General features: G+C 47.6%; 1 protein-coding gene across 2 annotated transcripts in view; it reads left to right on the top strand.

Annotated features, from left to right (window-relative positions):
* The window catches only part of brf1a (BRF1 RNA polymerase III transcription initiation factor subunit a), a 68,583-nt gene that overhangs the window by 44,024 nt on the left and 1,229 nt on the right, over positions 1 to 23,330 (top strand). For both annotated transcript variants that reach the window (XM_062396624.1, XM_062396623.1), the window contains exons 17-18: positions 16,618 to 16,669; positions 22,454 to 22,610. In XM_062396624.1, the coding sequence (XP_062252608.1) occupies positions 16,618 to 16,669; positions 22,454 to 22,610 (209 nt within the window). The remainder of the gene's footprint in view (positions 1 to 16,617; positions 16,670 to 22,453; positions 22,611 to 23,330) is intronic.

Here is a 23,330-nt window from a genome sequence, read left to right as displayed (position 1 = left end):
GCCTTTCACAGGAACTTAATGGGTTTTCTGCACTGCACAGAAAAGCTCTGGCTCTTTCCCCCCCAGTTTGTTTGGTGTTGGGGGGGAAATTGGTTTCCTATGGCTCTGTTTTTAAACCTCTTTCAGTTCATGTTGGTTTTAGGAACCATCTTGGAGCTTTAGAGGAGTCCTATAGAGGCAGCTGCTCGGTGATTAAGGGGATGTAAACCCTCCACCCTCGCCCCCCCGCCCTTGTTTCGTGGTGAGTTGAGCTCCAGTCATCTGGTAGCAGTTTGCTGGGCCTTGGTAAACCCGGTCCCGAGCCCCCCCCCACCCCCACGATGCACTGTACTCTGCTCCAGACCCACCAAGCAGTTTGATAAGTCTGCTGTTTATTGCAGTCGGGATTCTTCTCAGCGCCACTTTCTGTCTCAAGTCAAATAAAAAGTTGTTTCTTTGACGCGGTGGGTTTGTTATGAGGCGCTGAACAAAGTGACGGGACGTGAACACAGATAAAAACCAGAGAACAAACACAACGTGAGATCTGAGACCAAAGCCTCAAGAGTGGAAAACAGGTCGTGGAAGAACATCTGAAGACAGAAATTCAATAAAGCAAGTTTTTATAGATTCTAACTAAGCTGTTTTCTAAATGAAATGTGTGGATAATAATTTAAGCCGTGACTCTTTGTCCCTTAATCTCAGTGTTCGACCTCTGCTGTGGTTTCTCAGAATATCGTTGAGAAGACACTGACGCTTGTGTTGCAGCTCTTTGTGCGTCTGTGTTTGAATCATGCGTTTGTGGCCGACGGGTTAATACTCAACATACAACCTGCAAAATATCCATTTGGATCTTCATGTCATTACAGAGAAGAGGAAACGGAAATGTGAAACAATTAGAACTCACACTTCCACTGACAGAATGATTGATGACACAAAGTATGACACAATAAAGCACTTCACATCCACAACATGGTAATGTGAAACTTTATCGATCGTTTCCTTTATGTTCCCGCTCCTCCTCAGGGAGGTCGGAGGTCAGCCCGGGCACAGTGAAGCTGGGGGTGCAGCCACAGTGTCTCGTGTTGCTCAAGGACACTTCAGTAGAGCGTCTTCCTGCCTGCTGAGGGTTTGAGCACGATGTGAAAGACTTAATGTAAACCGTTTTTCTCACTGAATAACGAAGGCTCATTAACGATGTGACGACCTCGGAGGCACGTGGGGCTTTGATTTGTTGCAGCAATGTTTTATATGGACTTGAATTGCACTTGAGCTTTTATTTTGAAAAGCTGTGCACTTGATTCTGAAGATTGTGTCGGTTGTTTAACAGAACTCCCGACACCAGTTCAGTGAATAATTCAAACTTAAATAGAAATCTCCAGTGCAGATCAACCAGGTAGGGTGAACACAAAGTTGTGTAACTCTGCTCACAAACAATAAACAAGTGACAGTCTATTGTAGAATCTTTCTGAATCAACACAGGAAAAGACAACAGCCCGTTCACATCAGGGTTCTGCACTAGTTTAAATTAAATTCAATCTGTGAGTTTAATAGAATAAATCAACTTTGAAATATCCATAATGCCAACTAAGGCAGAAAATACTAAAACAATTTCAAAGCTCATGTTGCAAAGAACAAAGCTGTGGGATGCAGCCGGTGTCTGAAAGCTCCAGAGAGCCATGTTTGAACAGGGGCCCCTCGGCCATCAGACGTCCCTGCTAAGGGCCACTGAAGAGGGGGACATCATAGAAGCAACAACCTCAACAGAAGGAGGGAGAAGAGGAATAGAACAAGAGGAGAAAGCTCCGGGCTGGTCCTGAGAGCCCGATGCAGAGCAAGCCCCCGAATCTACAGGAGCAAACCCTTGAGCAAAGCACCGGGGGCAGCCAGGAGCCTGGAGGAGCCACCGGGAGAGGGGGGGGGGGGCAGCACAATGCGGCAGTGTAGCCCCTGAGCGAGGCCTCCGAACAAGGCACAATGGCTGCTCTGTCAGCGGGCCTTCTCCTGCACTCTCATAGGGCTCCCTGACACCAGGCCTCTCCCCTCGCTCAATAACCAGCACAACAACCTTTTCAGGGTTCGAACCAACGGTCGGCTCCTCCGCCGGCTGAAAGGAACCATTCTGTGCTCAACGGTCGCTGGTTGAGACGGGTTTTTGTCTTTCTTCAGATTTTCTTCATTCCAGTGCTGCCCCTGACATGCCAGCAGAGAATGGGAGATTATCCTCATGTTGTTGTTGCTCAGGCAGTTCGGGCTTCCTGGCTCCTAATGGCTCCCAACCGCCGGGGCCGACAAAACTGTTTGTGCGTTCGATGTAACAAAGTGCAGAGTTCAGCGATTTTTTTTTTGGGGGGGGGGGATTAATGGATGCAGCCAGCGTCCATTCAGGAAAAGAATGAAAAATGAAAGACGGAGTGGCATGAATGATTCAGATCAGAGATCAACTTCAATGGTTCACTGAGAAATGGGTTTTAAAAATGCAAACAGGCCGGAAGCTTCAGGAAACAGGGTCCATTCTTAAAAAGCCCACAACACAGGGCCTGGTGCTGAGGACGCCGCTCTTCAGGGACGAGGAGGACGGACGTTCATTCATGGAGCACGTCGGCTTTCCAGGGACCAGATCAGCCGCTCTGGCAGCAGCCATTAGCCAACTAGAGCGGCTCAAACCCGGCAGCCCCTCAGCGCCGCTCGTCCACTGCTGTTGTCAAACTGTCCGTTTTGTTGACTTTCAGACAGATGAAATATTAACCCTGTTTTCCCATTGGACGTTCAGTCCTCAAGGTCGAGACACAGAAGAGAACGACCTGTTCAGAGTCTGTGGCGTCTTTTAACTTCTGGATTTGTCTGAAAAACAACAACAGACTCTGAAGACGTAAACAAATCTTTCTGCATCATTTTCTTTTCTGTCAGATCCTCGTTCACTTTCTCCCTCACCACCTTATTTCCATTCACCTCCTCTGTCCTCCACCTCCCTCCTCTCTCTCTTCGTTCCCCTCCATTTCCTCCTGACAGCCTCTGTCCTCAACTTTCTCCATCATCCCACTTTGTTTCTTTTACCCGTCTCTCCTCCCTCCGGTCCTCTATCCTCTCGCCTCCTTCTCGAATCCTCTCTGGTCTCAGTGAGAAGCCTGGAGCCTGAGCTGCAGGCCTGGAGCTGCACCTTCAGGTCCACTGGAGCTTTGGGCGACTCGCTAACGACTTCCTCTCTTTCTTCTGCTCCCTCTGTCGTTGTTCTTTCCGTCTCTTACATCTTTTCTCTTGCTCTCTCCTCTGAAGTGTTTTCACTTTACAAAACGTGGCGTGAATTTGCTTCGCTTCCCTCGGACGAGTTCGATCTCCAGACGTGACGAGGCCACTTTGAGCAAACAGAACGTCGGAGCCGTTTCCAATATGCTGACATCTTAACTCCACTTGTTATTGTTTTCAGAGGTCGGAGGCTTTCTTCTCCGTTTCCTCTGCGGCTTCCTGCAGCTGATGCTCTGGTTCGTGTTGAGCTGCTGCTCCGCGTCACGTCCTCCTTCAGGGAGCAGAGCTTTTGTCATTAGTGAATGTTGGTGGGCACTGGACTGGACTCAGTGGGTGGAGGACGTGGAGTTCAGGGAGTAATTAACAGCTCTCTGGAGAAAGTCCTGTTCCGAGGCTGATTCCCAGTGAAGATGCAGGAAACAGAAAAAGGTTCTTAACTAATGAAGAGAAAGAGGAGATCTGAACTCTGCAGCTTCCGTCAGCTCAGCTGTTTCCAAACAGATGTCTACAAACTTTGGTCAAAATGGAAACAAGCATTTAATTTGAAACTGATCCAAACAAAGATCCTCGTTATTTTAATCAGAGCTTTTATTTGACAGTTTGGCTTGCTTTCATTTTAAAAAGACATTTTAAAACCATCTCTGTCCACACGAACGGTGACGGTGTAAAACAGGAAGCTGATTGTCGACCAGTGATTCACAAACTGTCAAATAAACTTTATTCTCCTGGGTTTTATGAGACATCATCTCAGGGATCTGTCAGACGTTCATCTTCGTCTTTATCAGTTGGACTTTTGCTCAGAAAGTAAATTTGCGTTCCTGCAAACTGACGCCGTCGCTCACGTGACCTCCACAGACTCTGTGTCTCTGTCCAACCTCGTCTCTGTTTTCTTTCCCTCTGTTATCTGTCTCTCAATGTCACCCTCCTCCCTCTCTCCCTCTCTCCCTCTCTCCCTCTCTCCCTCCTCCCTCCCTCCCTCCCTCTGCACTCGGCCCTCCAGGAGCAGCGGGGCCCTTCTGGACTCACTGTACCGGACAGTTTTAGGTTCAGACGTCCCATGCACTCATTCACTCCTCCTCCTCCTCCTCCTCCTCCTCCTCCTCTCTTTCATACCCCCCCCCCCCCCCCTGCCCCTCCTCCTGCCTCTCCACCTCCTCCAGCCAGCTGCCAAACAGACCCTCCCTGTTCCCTCCATCCTTACTGGAGGATGGAAAAGCAGTCTTCCAGAAATAGCCCAGATAATTGCCCTCCAGTGATGTGTTTTCCTCCCTCGGTCACTCTGCGCTCCTCTGCTCCTTCATCTGTTCTTTTCCCGTCCAGAGCTTCTCTCCTCTCTCCACTCCCTCCGTCTCTTTGTGGAGAACTTGTCGGATTCCAGAGTTTTTTTTGGACAAAGAAAAGAAGAGAAGAGAATTCCTGACGGAATTTTTCTGTCCCCTCAGTGGGAGGCGACCGTTTCTGGTCTGTTTTTCAAAAATGTAAATGGGTCCGAGAGAGAGAGAGAGAGAGAGAGAGAGAGAGAGAGAGAGAGAGAGAGAGAGAGAGAGAGAGAGAGAGAGAGAGAGAGAGAGAGAGAGAGAGAGAGAGAGAGAGAGAGAGAGAGAGAGAGATGAGAGAGAGAGAGAGAGAGAGAGAGAGAGAGAGAGAGAGAGAGAGAGAGAGAGAGAGAGAGAGAGAGAGAGAGAGAGAGAGAGAGAGAGAGAGAGAGAGAGCGCGAGCGAGCAGTTTCCCGGCCAGATGTTGCCAGCGCTCTGCCACAGGGAGGAAACACTTCCCAGTTTGTTTTTCCAGCTTACTGGAGCAGGTGTCATTGTGGAGTCAAGAAGTCACCTGCGTGTTTTTTAATTTTTAAAGACTTTGCAGAAACAGGAAACACTGAGTGACGGGGGGGGGGGGGGGGGACCTCCTTCAGGTGTGAAGGGGAAACGTGGAGGTCGGGACAGTTGCCGTCACATTTTCCTGCTCGATGGAAGAGGATGTTTTTCCTCGTGACCAGCTGTGTGAGGGGCGGGGGTGTAATTTGTCTGTGGTTTGCGGCCCCTCCCTCTAAGCCTCAGATCCCTAAGTACCACCCCCCCCCCTCCCCCTTACCCCACTCTGCTGCGACCAATGAGCCGGTGGATGCTGGTGGATGTTTGCCGACACACAAACGGACAAGGAGGGGGGGGTGGGGGGGGGTGTTCATGGGTGTTACCAGTTCCAACCCGCCAACCTCCCCCCCGCCTCTCACACACTCTCACTGGGACTCTCCCCCGGCTCGTGACGTGGGTGGTACACACTGATGACGAGATTAAAAGCTTGTTGGTGGAAAATGTGAGCTTTTCAGGAATTAAGGTTCCAACAAGTGTTATTCTTTCAAAGCCGTTTGTGTAACTTTAAAACCGAAGGAGCATAAAATCTTTTATTTATGGAGCATAACTACTTCTCCCAGATGGCTTCAAAATGAGGACAGTCTCCTCGTCCTTGCCCCTGTTCCTCTATATCAGTTACTATAATACATTATTATACCATTTTATTCATTCTGAGATAGTTGTTTTAGTTTTTAGTTGTTCCGATTTGTGATTCGGATGCAACTGATTCAGATTCAGAACTGATTCAGAAATTTGCGTTCTCACTTGCAGCCCCTCCGAATAACTTCAGGAGAACATCAGGAGTTCAGTTCAGAGACTCTTCTTAGCAGCTTCCGAGTGAGACACTTCCCTCAGCAGCTGGAGGAGACCAAAACAGAGTTAGACGTTAGGGTAGAAACACAACTTAAAGTGAGTCGTGCTGTTGCTCTTGATCTTGTGGATGTTAGAATTATCCTCCTGTTTCCAACACATTTATCATATCAGCTGTATAAAGTGATCATGGTGTTTGTCAGTGTTGTGTTTACAGCTTGTTGCGTTTTCCCCCAAGTGGCAAAAAAAATCCATGTTGTCTTCTCTGCTCAGAGGAGAAACGGTTGTGTTTTCTTTATTGATTTATTAATGAGGCACAACACGTATTAATTAACATCAATGTCATGATGTTTTTCATCTGTAGTCCCCGAGCAGCAGGAAGTTAAAAAGAAAACCAGACAAAAACAACATCAGAGCTCCGGCCATGAACTAATGTACAGCTGATTCAGAAATACACATTCAACAAATCAGATCGTCACAACTGCAGATTTTAGATTTTAACGATCATATCTGCAATTAATCAATTAGGTGTTGATCAACAGCTGGAAACACAGATGTTCATTTATCAGTGATAAATTGAGGAAAGTAAATCCTCACACTTCAGACTCTTGACTAATCCCGTGTTTGCAAATGTTGCTGAAATAATTAATTGATTACCCCATTTTTTTGGCAGATTAACTTTGTGTTGACGGATTCGTTAATCCACTAATTGTTTCAGTGTTAATAATAGATTAACACGAGAGAAACAGAATTAGAGTCGATTTGGATCTGATGAAACACAAACCAGTGACGTGAACTGGGCTCCTCTTCACTTTGGATCAGGCGAGTGGTGACGTGGCTGGTTCTCACATGAAAGAGGCAGCCAGGGGCCAGTAGAACCAGTCCTCTGCTGGGAACATGGGAATGAAACACATTTCTCATACACGTACATTCCGCTCTTTAACCCCCAGCTCTTATTCAGAGAGATGCTCAGATATTTACCCCCCCCCCCCCCTTCAGATGAACCCATCTCTCGTGAAGAGCTGAGAACCGAGAGCGTCTCTCTGGTTGTGGACAGCAGCAGCTTTCTCTCCTCCTCCATCCAAACACTCTCGAACGGCCGGCCCTTTGTTCTGCCGCCGCCTCGCTCTGTAACTAATGAGCGAGCCGGGGCTGGAGTTTCAAGGCAAACTGTAAAACTGGGCCATTTGGAAAACATCCCAGTTTTCATCCGCGGCTTAGCCACAGAAAAGAAGAAGAAGAAAAAAGGGCCAAGCCAGCAGACCCAGAATGTTGACACCAGAGGAGTTGATGGTCTTGTTGGTGGTTCGCGGCCTCGCGGGGCCGGAGCCCAGCTTAGCGGATGAAGACTCTCTCCCCCCCCCCCCCCCCCAGGAGCTGCGAGGAGAGACGTCTTAACAAGCACACGGAGACACTGCCTCTTTTGTCCCTCGTTATCTTGACTCTCAAGTTGGTCTCTGCTCTCTGTTAAAGCCCAAGATGATATATTAGTTCCATTTTTATATTTTACTCCCCTTCGCCGCTAAGTTTTTTGACACCATCCCCCCCGAGCTATTGCCAGTTGTCAGCCAGCGGCTAAACGGCCTCCCTCAATCGCCTTTTCAGCTCAGGCTTAGTCTCATTGGCAGTAAGCTGATTAGGAACCAGCCGCTGAGCTCGGCAGAGACTGATAGCCTAACAGAGAGAGTCGTGGCGCAGTGGATGAGCGGAGGAGGGCGAGGGAGGGTGAGACAGACGAGAGAGGGGGGGGGGTGAAAGGAGAGCGAGCGAGACAGGACGGACACAGATTAATGGACGGGAGGACGAGTGGGTTTACTGGTGTGTGAGGGTGAAATGTCCTGGATGTCTGCAGGTAACACGAGGGCGTCCTCCTCTGACCTCGTACGCAGCCTGGAGGGCGGGCGGAGGAATGGCCCAGCGGAGAGTCGTGAAGCGTTAGAGAACGTGTCCGAGAGGAGGAAGGGAAAGTGTTTGTGTTGATATTAAACAAGTCAAACGGACGAGTGAGTGGATTGAAGAGAGGGATGAGCAAAGACGATCGGAGAGGGATGATGGGAGGAGGAGGACAACTGAGGAAATGTGTGATCTGAAACATGTCGAAGGGGAAAAGGGTTGAACGGGAGAAAAGAGAGAAAATGTTCAATAAACGGAAAAAAGAAGCAGAAGAGATGAAGAGAAAAGGGTTAGATCGAAGGAAGAAATCCCACATTTTAATTTTGTCTGTTTAATGAGCACTGAAGCTCGCGGCTTCACTTTGTCATCAACCTGTAAACGACCATGCACAGTGATGGAGTCGTTCGTCAGTGGATCAGTAAACATCAGCGACAACAATCCCAGAGGTAAACAAAAGGTAAACAAAAGTAAACAGACAGGATGTAGAAGGAGAGAGAGAAGGAAGTGACTTGGCTGAGTAAAGAAGGTGAATGAACAGACAACTGGTCCAGTGTTCTGTGATGTTTGACCGGGTTTTAAAACAAGCTGCTGCGTTTCAGACACTTGATCGTTGTTCTTCTGTGATTTCAGTCCGTCAATGTCCCTATTTACACTTTGTGATTTTAGAATAGTCAACAGACGCTTGAAACCTGAGACTAGATATTGGATGTCTGCCTCCTGGTGGCTGCAGTTGGTCGTAAACGCCGTCCTTCTCCATGTTAACAGATGGGACAAGATGGTTTCTGTCATTCTAGTTTGTTTTAAGTCTGTTTAAGTTTCTGATAAGTTTGGTTTGAGTTATTTGATGATATAACGAAGAGGTGATTGACAGCTGAGACTGACTCATGATCGGCCGAGTGCATGTACAAGAAGCAGTTCTCATAAGTTTCTTCTTAAAAGTTTTGTTTACGTATGTTCTGCAAAAGAAACTCTTGCGTTTGACGTCAACGATCTTTCTGAGTCGGGCTCATCATTCAAATGTGTCGAGATAAAACTGATCCCAGATCATTTGTGATCACAGAGGAGCTCGTCACTCAAGTCCTTTTTCATCTCAGTTGTATTTTCACATCAATTTAAATAAATGTAACTTTCATCATGCGTCAGCGGTTCAGCTTCAGAGAGAGAGAGAGGTCGACCAGCTCTATGAAGAGCTGCAGAAAGAAAAACACTCCAGCTTTTTATAGAAGTTCAAGAGGTGGAAAAACAGACCGAGCGAGGAAGAGAGAGCTGTGACCTCCTCTTCCTCGAGGTGAAGGACACCGGACGAGACGAGCAGAGATAAAGTGAAGAACTGTGACCTTTTAACGGAGGTGAAGAAGTGAAGAGGGGGAACAGAGGGAGAGGAAACTGTGACCTTCCTAGAAAACAACCACTTAAAAAGCCCAGAGCCGGTTACTGCTGAGGCAGTTTGTCTCCGGCTGTTGACTGAGGACATGGAATAAAAAACCTTATCTGGAATCTACTCCTTCCAAGGTGGAGGTCTTCGTCTTCTACGTGTTGGGCTCCTCGTCCTCATCCTGAGATGTTTGTGTTCTTCAAGCTTCACGTCCGTCACGAGTTAGAAACCTCATCAACACGTCCAAACTCCAGCTCTCTGTTTTCTCACATGGACTCACGCTGACATGTCCCAGACCTTTTACAAGGGGGCTGCAGGAGACGGGGTTCTGGAAAATGTCCGGAGCAACTGACTCAGACATTTTCGTCCTCACATTCCGTCCCTCTGGATCATTTCAGGAAAGTGTCCAGACTTCAGTGCAGGTGTGAAAGCAGCTCTATAGTAGAATGAGAAGACTCCTGGTTGGTTCTGATTCAGTCGAGTTCCACAGATTCCAGAGGAGAAGATGTTCAGCTGGTTTTGAAGAGACGAGTTTCTCCTTCAGTTAAATGTTTCTGAACTGGAAACATCCCTCAAGTGGATGAGACTGAATTGTTTTCGTGGAATTTGGATTCATTATAGTTGATGAGGCCTTTCGGACTTTTTACCACTAATGGAGACAAAGACAATGAAGAAGAAGTAAATTCCTCTTTAACACTGTTTAAACATTTGCTTTGTTTAGTCTTTTCTGAGGATGGAAACATTAATTCAGCTTGTTTGTTCGGCCTCGAGGATTCCTTCACACAATGAACTTTTGAATGAAAGCAGATTTTGTTGTGTACAAGGAAACTCTGCAGGAAACCTTTAAGCTGTTTGGCTCGTTCTCTCGTTTCACGATTCTGACGAAGCAGAGGAACGTTGCCAGTGTTCAGATCCTGGATTACATCGGATTCATCGGCTGCTTTCGAGGGTCGAGTCGGCGTCTGATCGTTTTTTAGAAATTAATAAAACTGTTGGATTTCTAGTGAAGAAGGTTGAAATGTTCTTACAGCAGCGATTCATGTCTTTTTATTAATATTCCATTTATTCTTTATTCAGCCGCTCAGAGAAAGAAAAGAAACCCGATCAGAAGAAGTGTGAAGGGAACTGGAATCAAGGAGTTGCTCTTTTGTTTATTAATAGTTTTCATTTCAACAAGCAGCAAACCATGTGCTTGTAACCAATATTTCTGCACCATGTGAGTGTGTGTGTGCGGGGGGGGGGGGGGGGGGGGGTCCTCCTTTATGAGAGCGCTACATGCGCCACCATTGTTTTCCTCGGGGGGGGGGGGGTGATTCATACACGGTGATTAATACGCCGGGGTCCAACCGGGAGGCGGAGCCACTCCCTGCTGCTGTAACTGGTCGCCATGGAGACCAAACGTCTGCCGCCACAGGTCGTCTGCAGCGCTGTTGATGACCGTTTGACCTCTGACCTCTCAGAGTGACTCCAAGACTCTCCCAGTGAGCTCAGATTAATCATCGCTGTCAGAGAGAAGCTGGTAGCTCCAACGTGTAAACAGTGGAACCACATCGACTTCAAGACGCATCATCCACAGATATTATTAATAATAATGATCATATCTGCTTTTATGGGTTGAAATGCTCAACGTGTGTTTGAAACCCACAAGAGATAAAAGCTCCTATTGATCTTCTTTGATTTGTCAGTTATGATTAATGTATAAATATAAAACGTCAGAGCAGCTCGATGTTGTCTATTATAGTAGATCAAATAAATAGAATAAAAACATAAATCACAGAGCAGATGATCTAAAACCAGTTTCAGGTGATTACTTACTGGGCAGTACTTTAACAGAGTAATTAAACAAAACAAAATACTTAAAAAACTATAAATATAAGTGCAAAGTACAAACGAATCCAGATCCTTAATGAGATGAAACGTGATCTGTATTTAAAACAATTCGTTTCTGTCGGTAAAAGCAATAAAAGTCAAATGGAAGAGTCCAGTTAAACTGGGACTGGGTGATGGTGAATAGGTGGAAAAGGCCATCTGCTTTTTTTAGAAAATCATTAACACGATCGAAACAAAAGTCTGAAGAAACTCAACAACACACAGGAAACAAAGGACGGAGACGAGAGGCGAGACAGACGGAGACAGACGCTCGGCCGCTCGCTCTCGAGACCAGGACGACCGCAGGGACGGAAAATAAAGAGAAAATGAAAGTCTGATGAAATGGGAGAGGAGGTGGGTCGTCCACGGAGCCGAGTAAAGTCTGGAGCGTGGGCCGAATAATAAGATGATCTGATTTCCTGCTGATGGTGGGAAGCTGGCTCCGCTGGGAGGGATTACAACTTGAGAACGCTCACTTCCTTTCGATAAAGTTGAAGAATTTCTGCAAAATAATCAAAGAAAGTTTCACTGACCCAAATGTCAATAGACCCAGATCTGTGCTGCAGCCGCTTCTGTGGATTGAATATTTCACAGGTTTTACTCCAGTGGTGGAAAGTAATTAAGTACATGTACTTGAGGTACTTTATACCTGAAACATTCGTCCAGGATCATATCATCAGCTTCGTCCGTCTCTGCTGTAACTTCAAACGACAAACGACAATGCTAGCAGCCAGTTCGCTTTTTTTTAACTTCCACTGTTTGAACCTTTATCGATCACGATCATTCGTTAGTTTGTTCTGTTGCTGAAGCTCTCACAAAGTCTAGTGGCCGAGGCTACGTATAACGTACGTCTAAAGAAAGTGAAAAACAATCCTGGAATTGGTTATGAGATACTTTTGCATCACAACAAAACCAACAGTCGACTGGACCTACCCCTTGTGGAGGTGGGATCGTGTTTAAAGTAGATTTGTTGTTGTTCACGTGTTAGCAGTGACTTGTTGAAGTGCCTCACCTGCAGGGGAAGTCGGTTTGTTGGCTGCATTTTAGAGAGTGAGTTCATAACCAGCATCAAACCACAGTTGTAGAAATGCGGTCGGCCTCATGCGAGAAGGAGCCTTGTTGTTTCCATGGTACCTGAGAAGATGGAGGCTGGGTTCCCTCCCCCCCCCCCCCCCCCAGACCACCTTGTTGTTTTAAATAACAGCAGCTCTTAACAGATGCTTGTGGGACGCGCCGGTCATGGTGACTGCTGCTGCTAAGCCACCACGGAAAACTTGTTTGATTCAGAGACGTGATGAACGAGCTCCTCTCTCTGTGGGGAAGTGAGATGTTGGAGATTAAAATGACTTTGGACCAGTGGAGGAGCTGAATGACAACATGGAGGGTTTCCCTGTATATTGTTTACTTGGTGGTTTGCTGCTTGTTGAAGCTGCAGCGACTCGAGAACCTTGGTGTTGTCTGGTGATGACAGCCAGTCCAGATGTTTCGAGGTTCAGGTCTGGGTTTACGTTCCAGTGGGAACTGTTTCTTTGACTTTGTGTAATATCAGTAAAGTGAGGGTCCTTCTCATTGTTCTTCTGTTCTTCCCTCGTGAGGATGTTGTGTTGTGATCTTTAAAGATAAAAAATAAATCCAAGCCTGCAATTAGTTCCAGTACCTGCTGTTTGTTTGTACTTTTTTATTTTTCCGTTTATTCTTCTGAGGTTCCTCCAGGGCCCGATTCAAGGATACACTGAGCTGTGATCCCACTTTTAATTGTGTTTTCTAGGCCATAATATTTCCATAATTTCATCCTCTTGTGTTTTTATATGAGCTGCAGTCGGAGCTGGATGATTGACAGGAGACAAGACGCTGCTGTTCGAGGTTAAAGGACGATTTCACCGACAAAGAGTCCGAGTGCGTGTGCGTGCGTGCGTGTGCGCGTGTGTGTGTGTGTGTGTGTGTGTGTGTGTGTGTGAGATTGCACTCCTGTCAACTCTTTGATCTCTCACACGTTGTCTGACTGTGTGTGTAGATGTGTGTTAATAGCATGTGATCCTCCCCATTTGTGTGATAAGTGGTGTGTAACGCTGTGATCCTCCCCTGCGGTCACGCCACCAGCCCCTGCCGACACACACATACACCCACACACACACACACGTATGTTACACTGCCCGACAACACACTGTGATAGTTTATGAAACACTTAATGATCTGTTCCTTCTGTGTCGAGCATCGTTCCCTCCATCAGAGAACTGCCCTGCATTTATTAATATACAATACATAGTGTGTGTGTTTAGCCCACAGCCGTTAACAGCCCCCCCCCCCCACCCCCCTCTCTATGAATGGTTAATCTTTGTTCACAGGACCAGTCACGGTCCCCAAATATCTCTGAGCGCAGCTTCTCAGCCCGGTGCTAAGTGACCCAGAAATCCTCTCCGTCTCTGCACATGTCACAGCTCCCATCAGACGGCCACGCATGGGTTAGTGGGTTATTAAATATGGGGGGGAGGGTTGGGGGGGCTGGTGGTGGGTTGTCTCATAGAGAAAGTGATGGAAATCCCCCCCTCACTGAGGACACCTCCTCTCCTGAAAACATTAAAGTGACATTGTTGGAGTGAAAATGAAAACCCCTGACAACAGATTTTCTTCATCAGCGCCTCCATGTAAGTGACAACCTGGTCGTTTCAGATGTCAGAGTTGTGTATTTGTGTTTGTGTGTGTTTGTTCTGATGCACCTGGCAGCCCTGACGTAGTCCACACATTTATCAGTTGATTGATTTAAACCTTTTATTCAATTTATTTATTTAGTCTTTATTCAATCTGATCTCAGTTTCTAGAGAGACCTGAGAACCGGGAAGACCCACAATCAAACCACCAGCGCACAAAAACAACACAAATACAAACAAAGCAACATAAATGCAGACAAAAATATCACCTTGACACAAAATGAACCCAGGACTTTGTGTGTATCTCCTGTGTCTTCGTGCACACATGCTTTTCTATACAATCAGCAGTACCAGGTACAGTGTGTGTCTGTGTGGGTGCATGTCTTTCTAGTGTTGGACATTTTGGCTCAGCGATGAGTAATGTCAATAAACTGGGGTCCCTACAACTGTGTGTGTTGTGTGTAATGTTGTGTGTTGTGTGTGTGATGAATGGGGTCAGTGCTGGACGGAGCAGCCAGAGGAGGAGAAAACACAATCAGGTCTTTTGGCTGAATCTGCGTCTCCTGCTGCCAAGCTGCACACCGGCCCACAATGCACTGCAGCCTGAATGGACACAGCTCTGCACAAATGAGTGACTGTGTGTGTGCTTGTGTGTGAGGCTGCATTGTGTTTCTGTTTGCGAGGTTGCGTGTGTGCATGTCCCTTGTGTGTAAACCTTATGTGTGTGTGTGCTTTTGTTTGTGGGAAAGTATGAGGGAGCACCACAGTAGCGTGTGGTGGCTTACTGTGTTTATGCCTGGTTTAATTGTGTTTGCTGAAGGAGGGTGCGTGTGTGTCTCTGTGTGTGTGTGTGTGTGTGTGTGTCTGTCTGTGTGTGTGTGTGTGTGTGTGTGTGTGTGTGTGTGTCTCCAGCTGGAAAATCAAATTAGAAGCTCAGATTATTATCATCATTTATTTACATCCGAGTCCATCGCAGCACTAATTTCATTCAACGCCCAGTTTACTGACTCCTCCTCTTCCTCTTCCTCTTCCTCCTCCTCCTCTTCCTCACGTTATTGATTGTATTATTGTATGAATAATGAGACGTCTCCCTCGCATTAATTTGTGTTGTGGGTTTGAGCTGAATCACGGAGCGAGGACTGGGAATAGTCGTTGACTTAACAGCAAACATGTCACCTCGACGCTAACAAGCACAACGACCACGACGACAACAACAATGTGTCAGACAGACACACAAACCTTTGATATAATGTAAAGAGGAGAGCAGCGTGATGCACAGCGATTTATAAGATCTATAAAGTGACACGGTGGGGGGTTATATTAAAATGGATCTAATGCAGGAAATGAAATCATAGGGGAGTGTGTGTGTGTGTGTGTGTTTGTGTGTGTGTTGAGTTCATACACAGCAGCAGCAGTGACTGGCTCATTAGAAAACTCTGCCGGTGGAGAAGACTCCAGAGACCGTGTGAGAAGTGGAAATGATAATATTTGTAATGTTTCGGGAGGAAGATCGGATTCTTTCTCTCTCGTGGTTTTATTCAGACGATGATTTCAAAGAACCAGTTCTGTTCACGTCTGTGAGGAGATGATTCTGAAATATTCTGAATAATAACAAGAGGGAAACACGTCAGAAACAAATCGTTAAAACTTAATTAGACCAAATGCAGAGCAAATACTGTCGTTACTCGTGAGTCGGCTGCGTCGTATTGATTATTGATTTTATTGATGATCATTTGATTCATGTTGATTCTCTTCAGCTCAGTTTTGCTGCCTCTGTGAATCTGATGTCATAACACCCCCCCCCCCCCTCCTGTGGGAGAGTGATGATCTCACATCGACCGGAGAGAATCACTCGTGTTTTATTGATTATTGATCCACGTGTGATCACAGCAGGTCAGCGATCGATTCTTTTAAGGGATCAGGATTTAATCACATTCTCAGTTTCCCCTCTTCCTCTTCCTCTTCCTCAGCCCATGTTCTTCTCTCTTTTACCCTTCATCACTTTGTCCTCACGCTCTTCTTCACCCTTCCTCCCGGCACTGCCTGTTGCCTATACCTTTTATGTCTTCCTCACAACCTCTCCTTTCCTCGGTCCTCCCCTCTTCCCCTCCTCCTCTCTTCCCCTCCTCCTCCCTCCCCAGTGTCCGGGTGAGGTCCCGGGGGAACTCGTCTCGTCTCTAAGTAACGGGCCCTGCCTGGTTCGCTCAGCGGGGGAGCGACTCGCCGGCCTGGTTGGATTTTTCTAATGAGGGTTGAGTGGGGGGGGGGGGGGGGGGGGGGGGTAGCTTTAAAGGGTGAAGATGCCACATTCGCTCTTACTCCCCCCTTTTCTCCCACAGACACACACACACACACACACACACACACACACTCCCCCTGGTTAAAGCAGATTAATTAAAAGCTCACTCTCTCTCTCTCTCTCTCTCTCTTATCAGCGAGAGTTGAACACTTACTGTACCCCCCCCTCCACCCGGGGGGCTCAGCGCCGGGTGGGCTGAGGGTGGGGGGCGGGGAGCCTCTGGGAGCGATGCTAATTCCAGCCGGTGGTTCGTTCATCTCAGATTATCTCTGCGACTGTCGGGGGGGAGATGGAAGTCCTCCACCTCCGACGTGTCAACGCTGAGTCCTGTGGGATTCCTCAGAGACGAGTCTTCACAATCTGTCTTGTTTCATTGAAAAAACTAGAATCTGCATCACTTGCTGTCAATAATTAACATAAATATCACATTAATAATGATGGTTATGATGTGAATGTCTTTCCTTTTGATTTTATTGAATATCTGTGGCTGGTTTTCACATGGAAGGGATTTACCCTGGTGTTTTGGTGAATAACAAACACAGCAAGTAGAAAATGAGGAGGAAAGTAAAACATGTTATAATGGAGCTGCAGGGAACACGTGGATATTAGAGGTCGGTTTGTTCTGATGCTGTTTTGTCGTCTGTGTCGCAGGTTGCAGCCGTTCATCACCGGACAGCCCAACAAGAAGCTGGCTGTGGAGCAGGTGAGCTGCCGTTCATCTTCTCACGTCTGCTCGTCTTCAGACACTCACTCACTCTCTGAAGGTTAATTCATAATCTCAGAGTCCTCCCCACCAATAGGGTTCGCTGTGATGAATATATTTAGTTGTTCAACACTGTCGGGTCCAGTTTCTGGTGCGATCTTTGTTTGGTTGCACAGAAGAGGAAGACCTTGGGCGCTGAGGCCTGATCCCACGTTGTGTAGCTCATATCTTCTGGAGCTTCTTCATGCAACACTACAGTTGCTTCTACTACTTCCTGATTTAAACAGCGGTTGACTAATTCATCTACTGGAGACATATAAGGAGTCAGACTTATTCACAACAAAAGGAAATGCGGATGATTACGCTCACACATAAAGGAAATACCTGGAGTTCAGTGCAGGTCTGAAATCAGCTGCATAGTTGATACAAACTCCAATAAATTCATGTACTTCATAAAAAATAATGTCAACCTCATTGTCATCAGTGGTTTTCCGTCATTCTTTGACCAGTTTGACTGAAAAACACATTAAGTTTGAGTCTGAGTGGTTTTAAAATATGATTTAATACGTTGAACGTGGCAGAAACCAAACTGGATATTTATGGCTCAGAGGAATAAGATGATTTGTTGACAATAAGAAAAAGACTCCAGGAAGCGACACAGCCCCAGAGGCTCCAGGTAATGAAGCTGTGACAGTAACAGACCTGGAGACAGGGTGAACCCCCCCCCCCCCCCCCCCCCGGTCACTCTCCTCTCCTCACCCTTTACATAAATCTCCCGTCCGGCCGTGTGAGAGGTGAAGCTCACTTTGTCTTTGTTTGCCCTTCTCTTATTACTCCCCCCTCCCTCCCTCCCTTCCTTCCTCCCTCCAGGGTGTTCACTGCTCCTAAAAATAAATCTGACAGGCTCTTAAAATAAATACGCTTTTAAACTTTAACATAAAAATGTCTTAAAAAGCACTTTCAGAGGTGCCTGCTCCTGCGGTGAGGAGCTGCTTGTGGCCAATGAGGATGAATCCAGAGACACAGGGTCGGAGCTGCAGTTTAACTGAAGCTGGTTAGAGGTCAGTTTCTCATTCTGACGTCTACTGGGAGAACTGGGACACTTCCTCCAACTCTGTGTCTTAATTTGATTTTAAATTGGAGCCAAATTCAATCACAGGTGGCTTCACGGATCTGACAGAGTCTTACATTCAGCTGTGTGAATATACCCCCCCGCCTCCTGCTGATCTGTATCATCTCTCAGGATTTATCTTTAACAACTTTTGCCACGTTCCACTTTCCACAGAGAAGAAGAAGTGAAGGAGTTATTTAGTTTTTTCACGTTAACAGCGTGTAGTGATCGACAGCTGGAGCTCGTCCAACCAGCGAGTTCAACACTGATCTGTGAAGACCCAATCAGCAAGAGGCTGTGAGCGTCTACATCAACGGGTCATTGGCTCTAAAACTCTGAGTGGACACCAGACGATTCAGTAGCAGAGTTTGTGCATTTTCAAAACAGATCATAGTTGCGATGAGAAGGACGAGGAACCCTCAGATCCTCAGCAGTAGATGAAGATACTGTGTCTTTCATGGAGTGGTTCAATGTCAGCTCCAGATGTTCAACATGTGGAAGGCAGCTCAGGGTTCAGTGGTGGCAGAGAAAGAGAAAATGAATTTGTCTGTTTTCATCACAGTGAGATGGAAACAACCGCTTCTTCTCTTTCATCTCCTCCAACACAGATTATTAACAAGTGACATTAAACTGACACTGGATCATTTATTGATATAAGAGAACTAGTGACTCTTCTCCAGCCTCTTCTTCTCTCTCCTCTTCTTCTCTCTCCTCTTCATCGCTCTCCTCTTCATCGCTCTCCTCTTCTTCTCTCTCCTCTTCATCGCTCTCCTCTTCATCGCTCTCCTCTTCTTCTCTCTCCTCTTCTTCTCTCTCCTCTTCTTCTCTCTCCTCTTCATCGCTCTCCTCTTCTTCTCTCTCCTCTTCATCGCTCTCCTCTTCTTCTCTCTCCTCTTCTTAACTCTTCTCCTCTTCATATCTTCCTCTTCATCTCTTCCTCTTAACGCTCCCCTCTGCTGCTGTACTCTTTTCCCATCATTATCCTTTTTTTGATTTCCTTCTTCCTCCACATTCCTTCCCATCTCTCCATCTCCCCTCCTCCTCCTCAGTCTTTGTGCCCCCCCCCCCCCCCCCCCTCCATCATGTGCTGCTGGCAGCTCTGAATGGAGGAGCTCAGGAGCTCAGGAGCTCGGGCTCCGTCGACCGGGAAGAAAACATTACCACAAGGGGCCGGGTCAACAAGGCTAGTTACTTAGCAACCCCCCTCCCCTCCCCCTGGGAACTGGAGGCAACCGACCGCTGCCATTGGCTGAGGCTGCTCCTCGCTCGCAGCCCCTGTTATGTAATGCTGCCATTTCACTGCAGTGACAGGCCCAGATTGAAAAGAGATCTGTGTGTGTCTGTCTGTGTGTGTGTGTTTCTGTTGGTCGCTTAACAAGGAAACCATTTCCTCCTCCCTCCTCAGTGACCCAGCAATTAGTCTGTACATTATTCAAACGAGCCAGGGAAGGAAATGATGAGTTTACGAGACAGAGAAGAAGTGACGAGTCGATTTCTGCCAGCAGAGACTGGTCCAGCTGCCCCCCCCCCCCCCCGACCTTTCCCCTCCTCTCTAAAGCACATAGAGATCGAGACGTGGGGATTTAGAGCGAGAGGCTTAGGAATGTGAAAAGTGTGATGAGGCCACGGGAGAGGTGCTCGGAGCGGCCGGCGTCGCTCTGGATGCTCCAGCTGCCGTCTGCTTGTGCAAGCAACCATCATGGTGATTCATGATGGAGTCTGTTCGGAGTCTGGTTCTCTGAGAAGTTCTCAGGCCGTCGGGAGACGAGGAAACAAACACACACTCACAGACGCCTGTTGAGATTCATATTGCAGTAATCAGAGACTTGAAGCTCTTTGTAAAATGAGCACACGTTGGTAGTTTTTGTGGAAACCCTGTGGCGATGCCCCGGGTCTGAACCACACAGCAGCTTTAAAATGAAAAGTCCTCTCGTCTTTTAACGTGCCGACCTGGAGTCGACCTGCAGGAGACAGAGATTTATTCTTTCTGGTTCTGATCCAGTTCAAACACAGAGCGTCTGAACGGGAGCGTTTTCCTCTCACTTCCTGTTCTGAGTCACTGCAGCCGTCAGACGTCAACACGCTCGCGCTCGTAAAACCTGCTTCCTGTCGCTCGCTGGCTCTAAACAAGCCGCTCTCCCATTGGACGGCTGAGACTCAGCAGTTTGAGTTTCCAAGCGGATATTTAGAGTGGAACATTATCTGTGTGTAAATATGAGAGTGGACGAGGTCCCCCCCCCCCCCCCCCCCCCCCCCCCCCCCCCCCCCCCTCCTGACCCATGTAATAGCTCTCACCTTCTAATTAGTCTGGAGCAGCGTGTTTATGGTTATTTATTTTATATTTCTTCACATTACCGCCTGCGTCCAGCAGCAGTTAATGAGGCGTCCAGCTCCTGTGATGAGGAGCCTCTTTACAGCCTGGTGAGGTGAGACTCAGCGGGGGGGGGGGGGGGGGGGGGGGGGGGGGGGGGGGGGGGGTTAAGGACAAAGTCAGGGGGAAGGAGGGAGGAAAGGTGGATACTCTGTGGTTTCAGTTTTTCAGTTTAACCGCTGATCAGCAGAGAAACAGACGAGTTGGGGGGGGGGGGGGGGGGGGGTTAAGGACAAAGTCAGGGGAAGGAGGGAGGAAAGGTGGATACTCTGTGGTTTTCAGTTTTCAGTTTAACCGCTGATCAGCAGAGAAACAGACGAGTTGGACCCACAAAGGTTCCCGTGAAGGAGGGAGGAGAGAAGGATGCACTGAGGAAGGGTGGAGAGGAAATGGGAAATAAAAGAGAGGTGGGGAGGAAATGAAAGGGAAATTTGAGGAAGAGACGGCAGCAGCAGGAGGGAAACGGGAGGTAGCAGGGTGAAAAAGGAGGAATCATGAGAAAGTAGTGGGAGCAGGAGGACGCAAGAGAAAGCAATAGGAAGCAGGGGAAAATGGTGAGAAGGAGGGAGGAAGCAGGAGGAAGTAGGGGAAGCAGAAGGAAACAGGAGAAAGTAGGGAAAAGCAGGAGGAAGCAGGGGGAAGCAGGAGGAAGTAGGGGAAGCAGAAGGAAACAGGAGAAAGTAGGGGAAAGCAGGAGGAAGCAGGGGGAAACAGGAGGAGGCAGGAGGAAGCAGGGGGAAGCAGGAGGAGGCAGGAGGAAGCAGAGGGAAGCAGGAGGAGGCAGGAGGAGGCAGGGGGAAGCAGGAGGAGGCAGGAGGAAGCAGGAGGAAGCAGGGGGAGGCAGGGGGAAGCAGGGGGAAGCAGGAGGAGGCAGGAGGAAGCAGGAGGAGGCAGGGGGAGGCAGGAGGAGGCAGGGGGAAGCAGGAGGAGGCAGGAGGAAGCAGGGGGAGGCAGGAGGAGGCAGGGGGAAGCAGGAGGAGGCAGGAGGAAGCAGGAGGAGGCAGGGGGAGGCAGGAGGAGGCAGGGGGAAGCAGGAGGAGGCAGGAGGAAGCAGGAGGAAGCAGGGGGAGGCAGGAGGAGGCAGGGGGAAGCAGGAGGAAGCAGAGCCTCAAACAGGCTGTTGCCGGGGAAATCTCTCTCCATCACAGATCAACCCTCCACCTGCTTCTCCTTCAGTTTTATAATCAGCTGAATGGAAATTGATTCTTTTTATTGCAAAAACGGAAAATCTGAAGAACATCATTTATGAAATGACTCAATCTACTCTATTTAGACTCTTTCAGTGTTTTCTGTGCAGGAGACGAGCTCAACAGACTTTAGACTTTTTAACTATAAAGTTTAAATTCCCTCTTTCGTTTCTTTGATGAGATCTTAGATGAAAACTAGTTTTTATTGATATATTATTATATCTGCTTATGAATGTGACAGTGGTGATGTGCTGAATTACAAAAAGATAAATAAGTGTTTTTAATGTGTCTGAACCTTCTTGTGGTCAAATACAAAGTTGAGCATTCATCCTGACATTTATTCAGTCGTTCTTTCCTCTGTTCAGATCCTCTCGTCCCTCTCGTCCCTCTCCTCTCTCGTCTCTCTCGTCCCTCTCGTCTCTCTCGTCCCTCTCGTCTCTCGTTTCTCTTGTCCCTCTCGTCCCTTGTCTCCAGCCTCTGTAGCAGAGCTCCATGATACCAGCTGTTGGTGTCCTCCCTCTGCTGCTGCCAGCCTCTCCTCATGTTTCAGGCTCCATGTTTGTCTCCAGCAGGAGAACCCCCCTGCTGACAGAATCCTCTGCAGTGATTCTGTCGTCATATTGAGACGAGAATGTTTGACAGCTCAGACGATGTGAACCTGGTGAAATGCAGAAGAAGACTCTGATTACCTCGTTGCCCCCCCGTTCACCCTCACCCCTTCACTCTGATTGGACACGCTCTCCATGAACGTTGACGGGCGCCGTTGCCCCGAGGCTGCGTTTGACCTCTGACCCCGTTCTGCTCGACTCAGAGGGGAACACAGTGTGGAGAAGTCAGAACCTTAATTAAGATGTAGTGTCAGATAATAAAGGTCGTGGTTCTGCTCTGATTCTGTGTTTAGTCGTATGTGCAGAGGCTGCAGCAGATGAAATCCCCCCCCCCGCCTTGCAGCTCCTTGTACATTATGTTTATATCAGTTTAGAGGAAGTGGGGCAGGTGAGATCACATCGAGCTCAGATTTCCCTCGGGAGGAAATTTTACCTTCATGTCACGCCGAGGAAAATATAAAAAAATACAGAACGATGCACTGAACGATAATATCTCTGTTTGCTCAGGTCGGCTCCTCCCACCCCCTGCCGGTGCCGGCGGGAGACCCCGCCATCGCTGTGCTGGTGGAGAGCGGGCCGGTCGTCTACGATGAGGCTGCCGATGAGGAAGAGGAGGAGGAAGAGGACCCCTGCATGAGCGCCATGGAGATGATGGGCAGCAACGGTGAGTTCCTCCTCAGTCCTAAGCCCCGCCTCCTCCATGTTAGCAGATGGGTCATGGACCTAAAGCGTTAAAGCAGACATCAAGTAAACATTTGTCAAAGCAGGTTTCTGTCATGTCAGGTTGTTTTATCACACTGATGTTTGTTTACTTGTTTGTTGTTAGTTAGTTATTTGATGTCGTTACAGTCGACATTAAAACAAAGTAAAACAATTAACATGAAAATAAAGTGATTAATCAACTAATCATGTTTCTGTGTTTGACACAAGATAAAAGTTGAGGCAGACTCTCACACTGATTAAAGTTAGAACATCGTGATGAGGGCTCAGATAATCTTTTAATAAAAGATTAAAAGATAATGTTCAACTTCTCCGTCTCTGTATTTGAACATTTGAATTTCAGCTTCTGACTGTGAAAGAGTTTTTTTAATGAATCTCCCGCTCGGGCTCACGGATCCGTTTCCTGCTCCGACTGCTGCTGAGCTTTAATGAGCCGGCGCCAAGATTAAATTTCTCCACTTTACGTCTGTGGCTGTTAAACTTGAAGGTCTCTGACTCGGCTGCAGTAAAATAAAAAAGCTTCTTAATAGATTTGTGTAGTGGAACTCTTTGTTTGTAGTCCGTGACTCCCTCAGAGGTGAAAGGTCAGGGTCAGACTCGGGGTGTTGAACCTTTTACTTCATTTCACTACAAATCTGTGGAACCTGAGCGTTCTGCTCTCGTC

This window comes from Platichthys flesus, chromosome 10, assembly GCF_949316205.1.
Source record: "Platichthys flesus chromosome 10, fPlaFle2.1, whole genome shotgun sequence".
Lineage (NCBI taxonomy): Eukaryota > Metazoa > Chordata > Actinopteri > Pleuronectiformes > Pleuronectidae > Platichthys > Platichthys flesus.
This window is presented reverse-complemented; position numbering and strand designations above follow the sequence as displayed.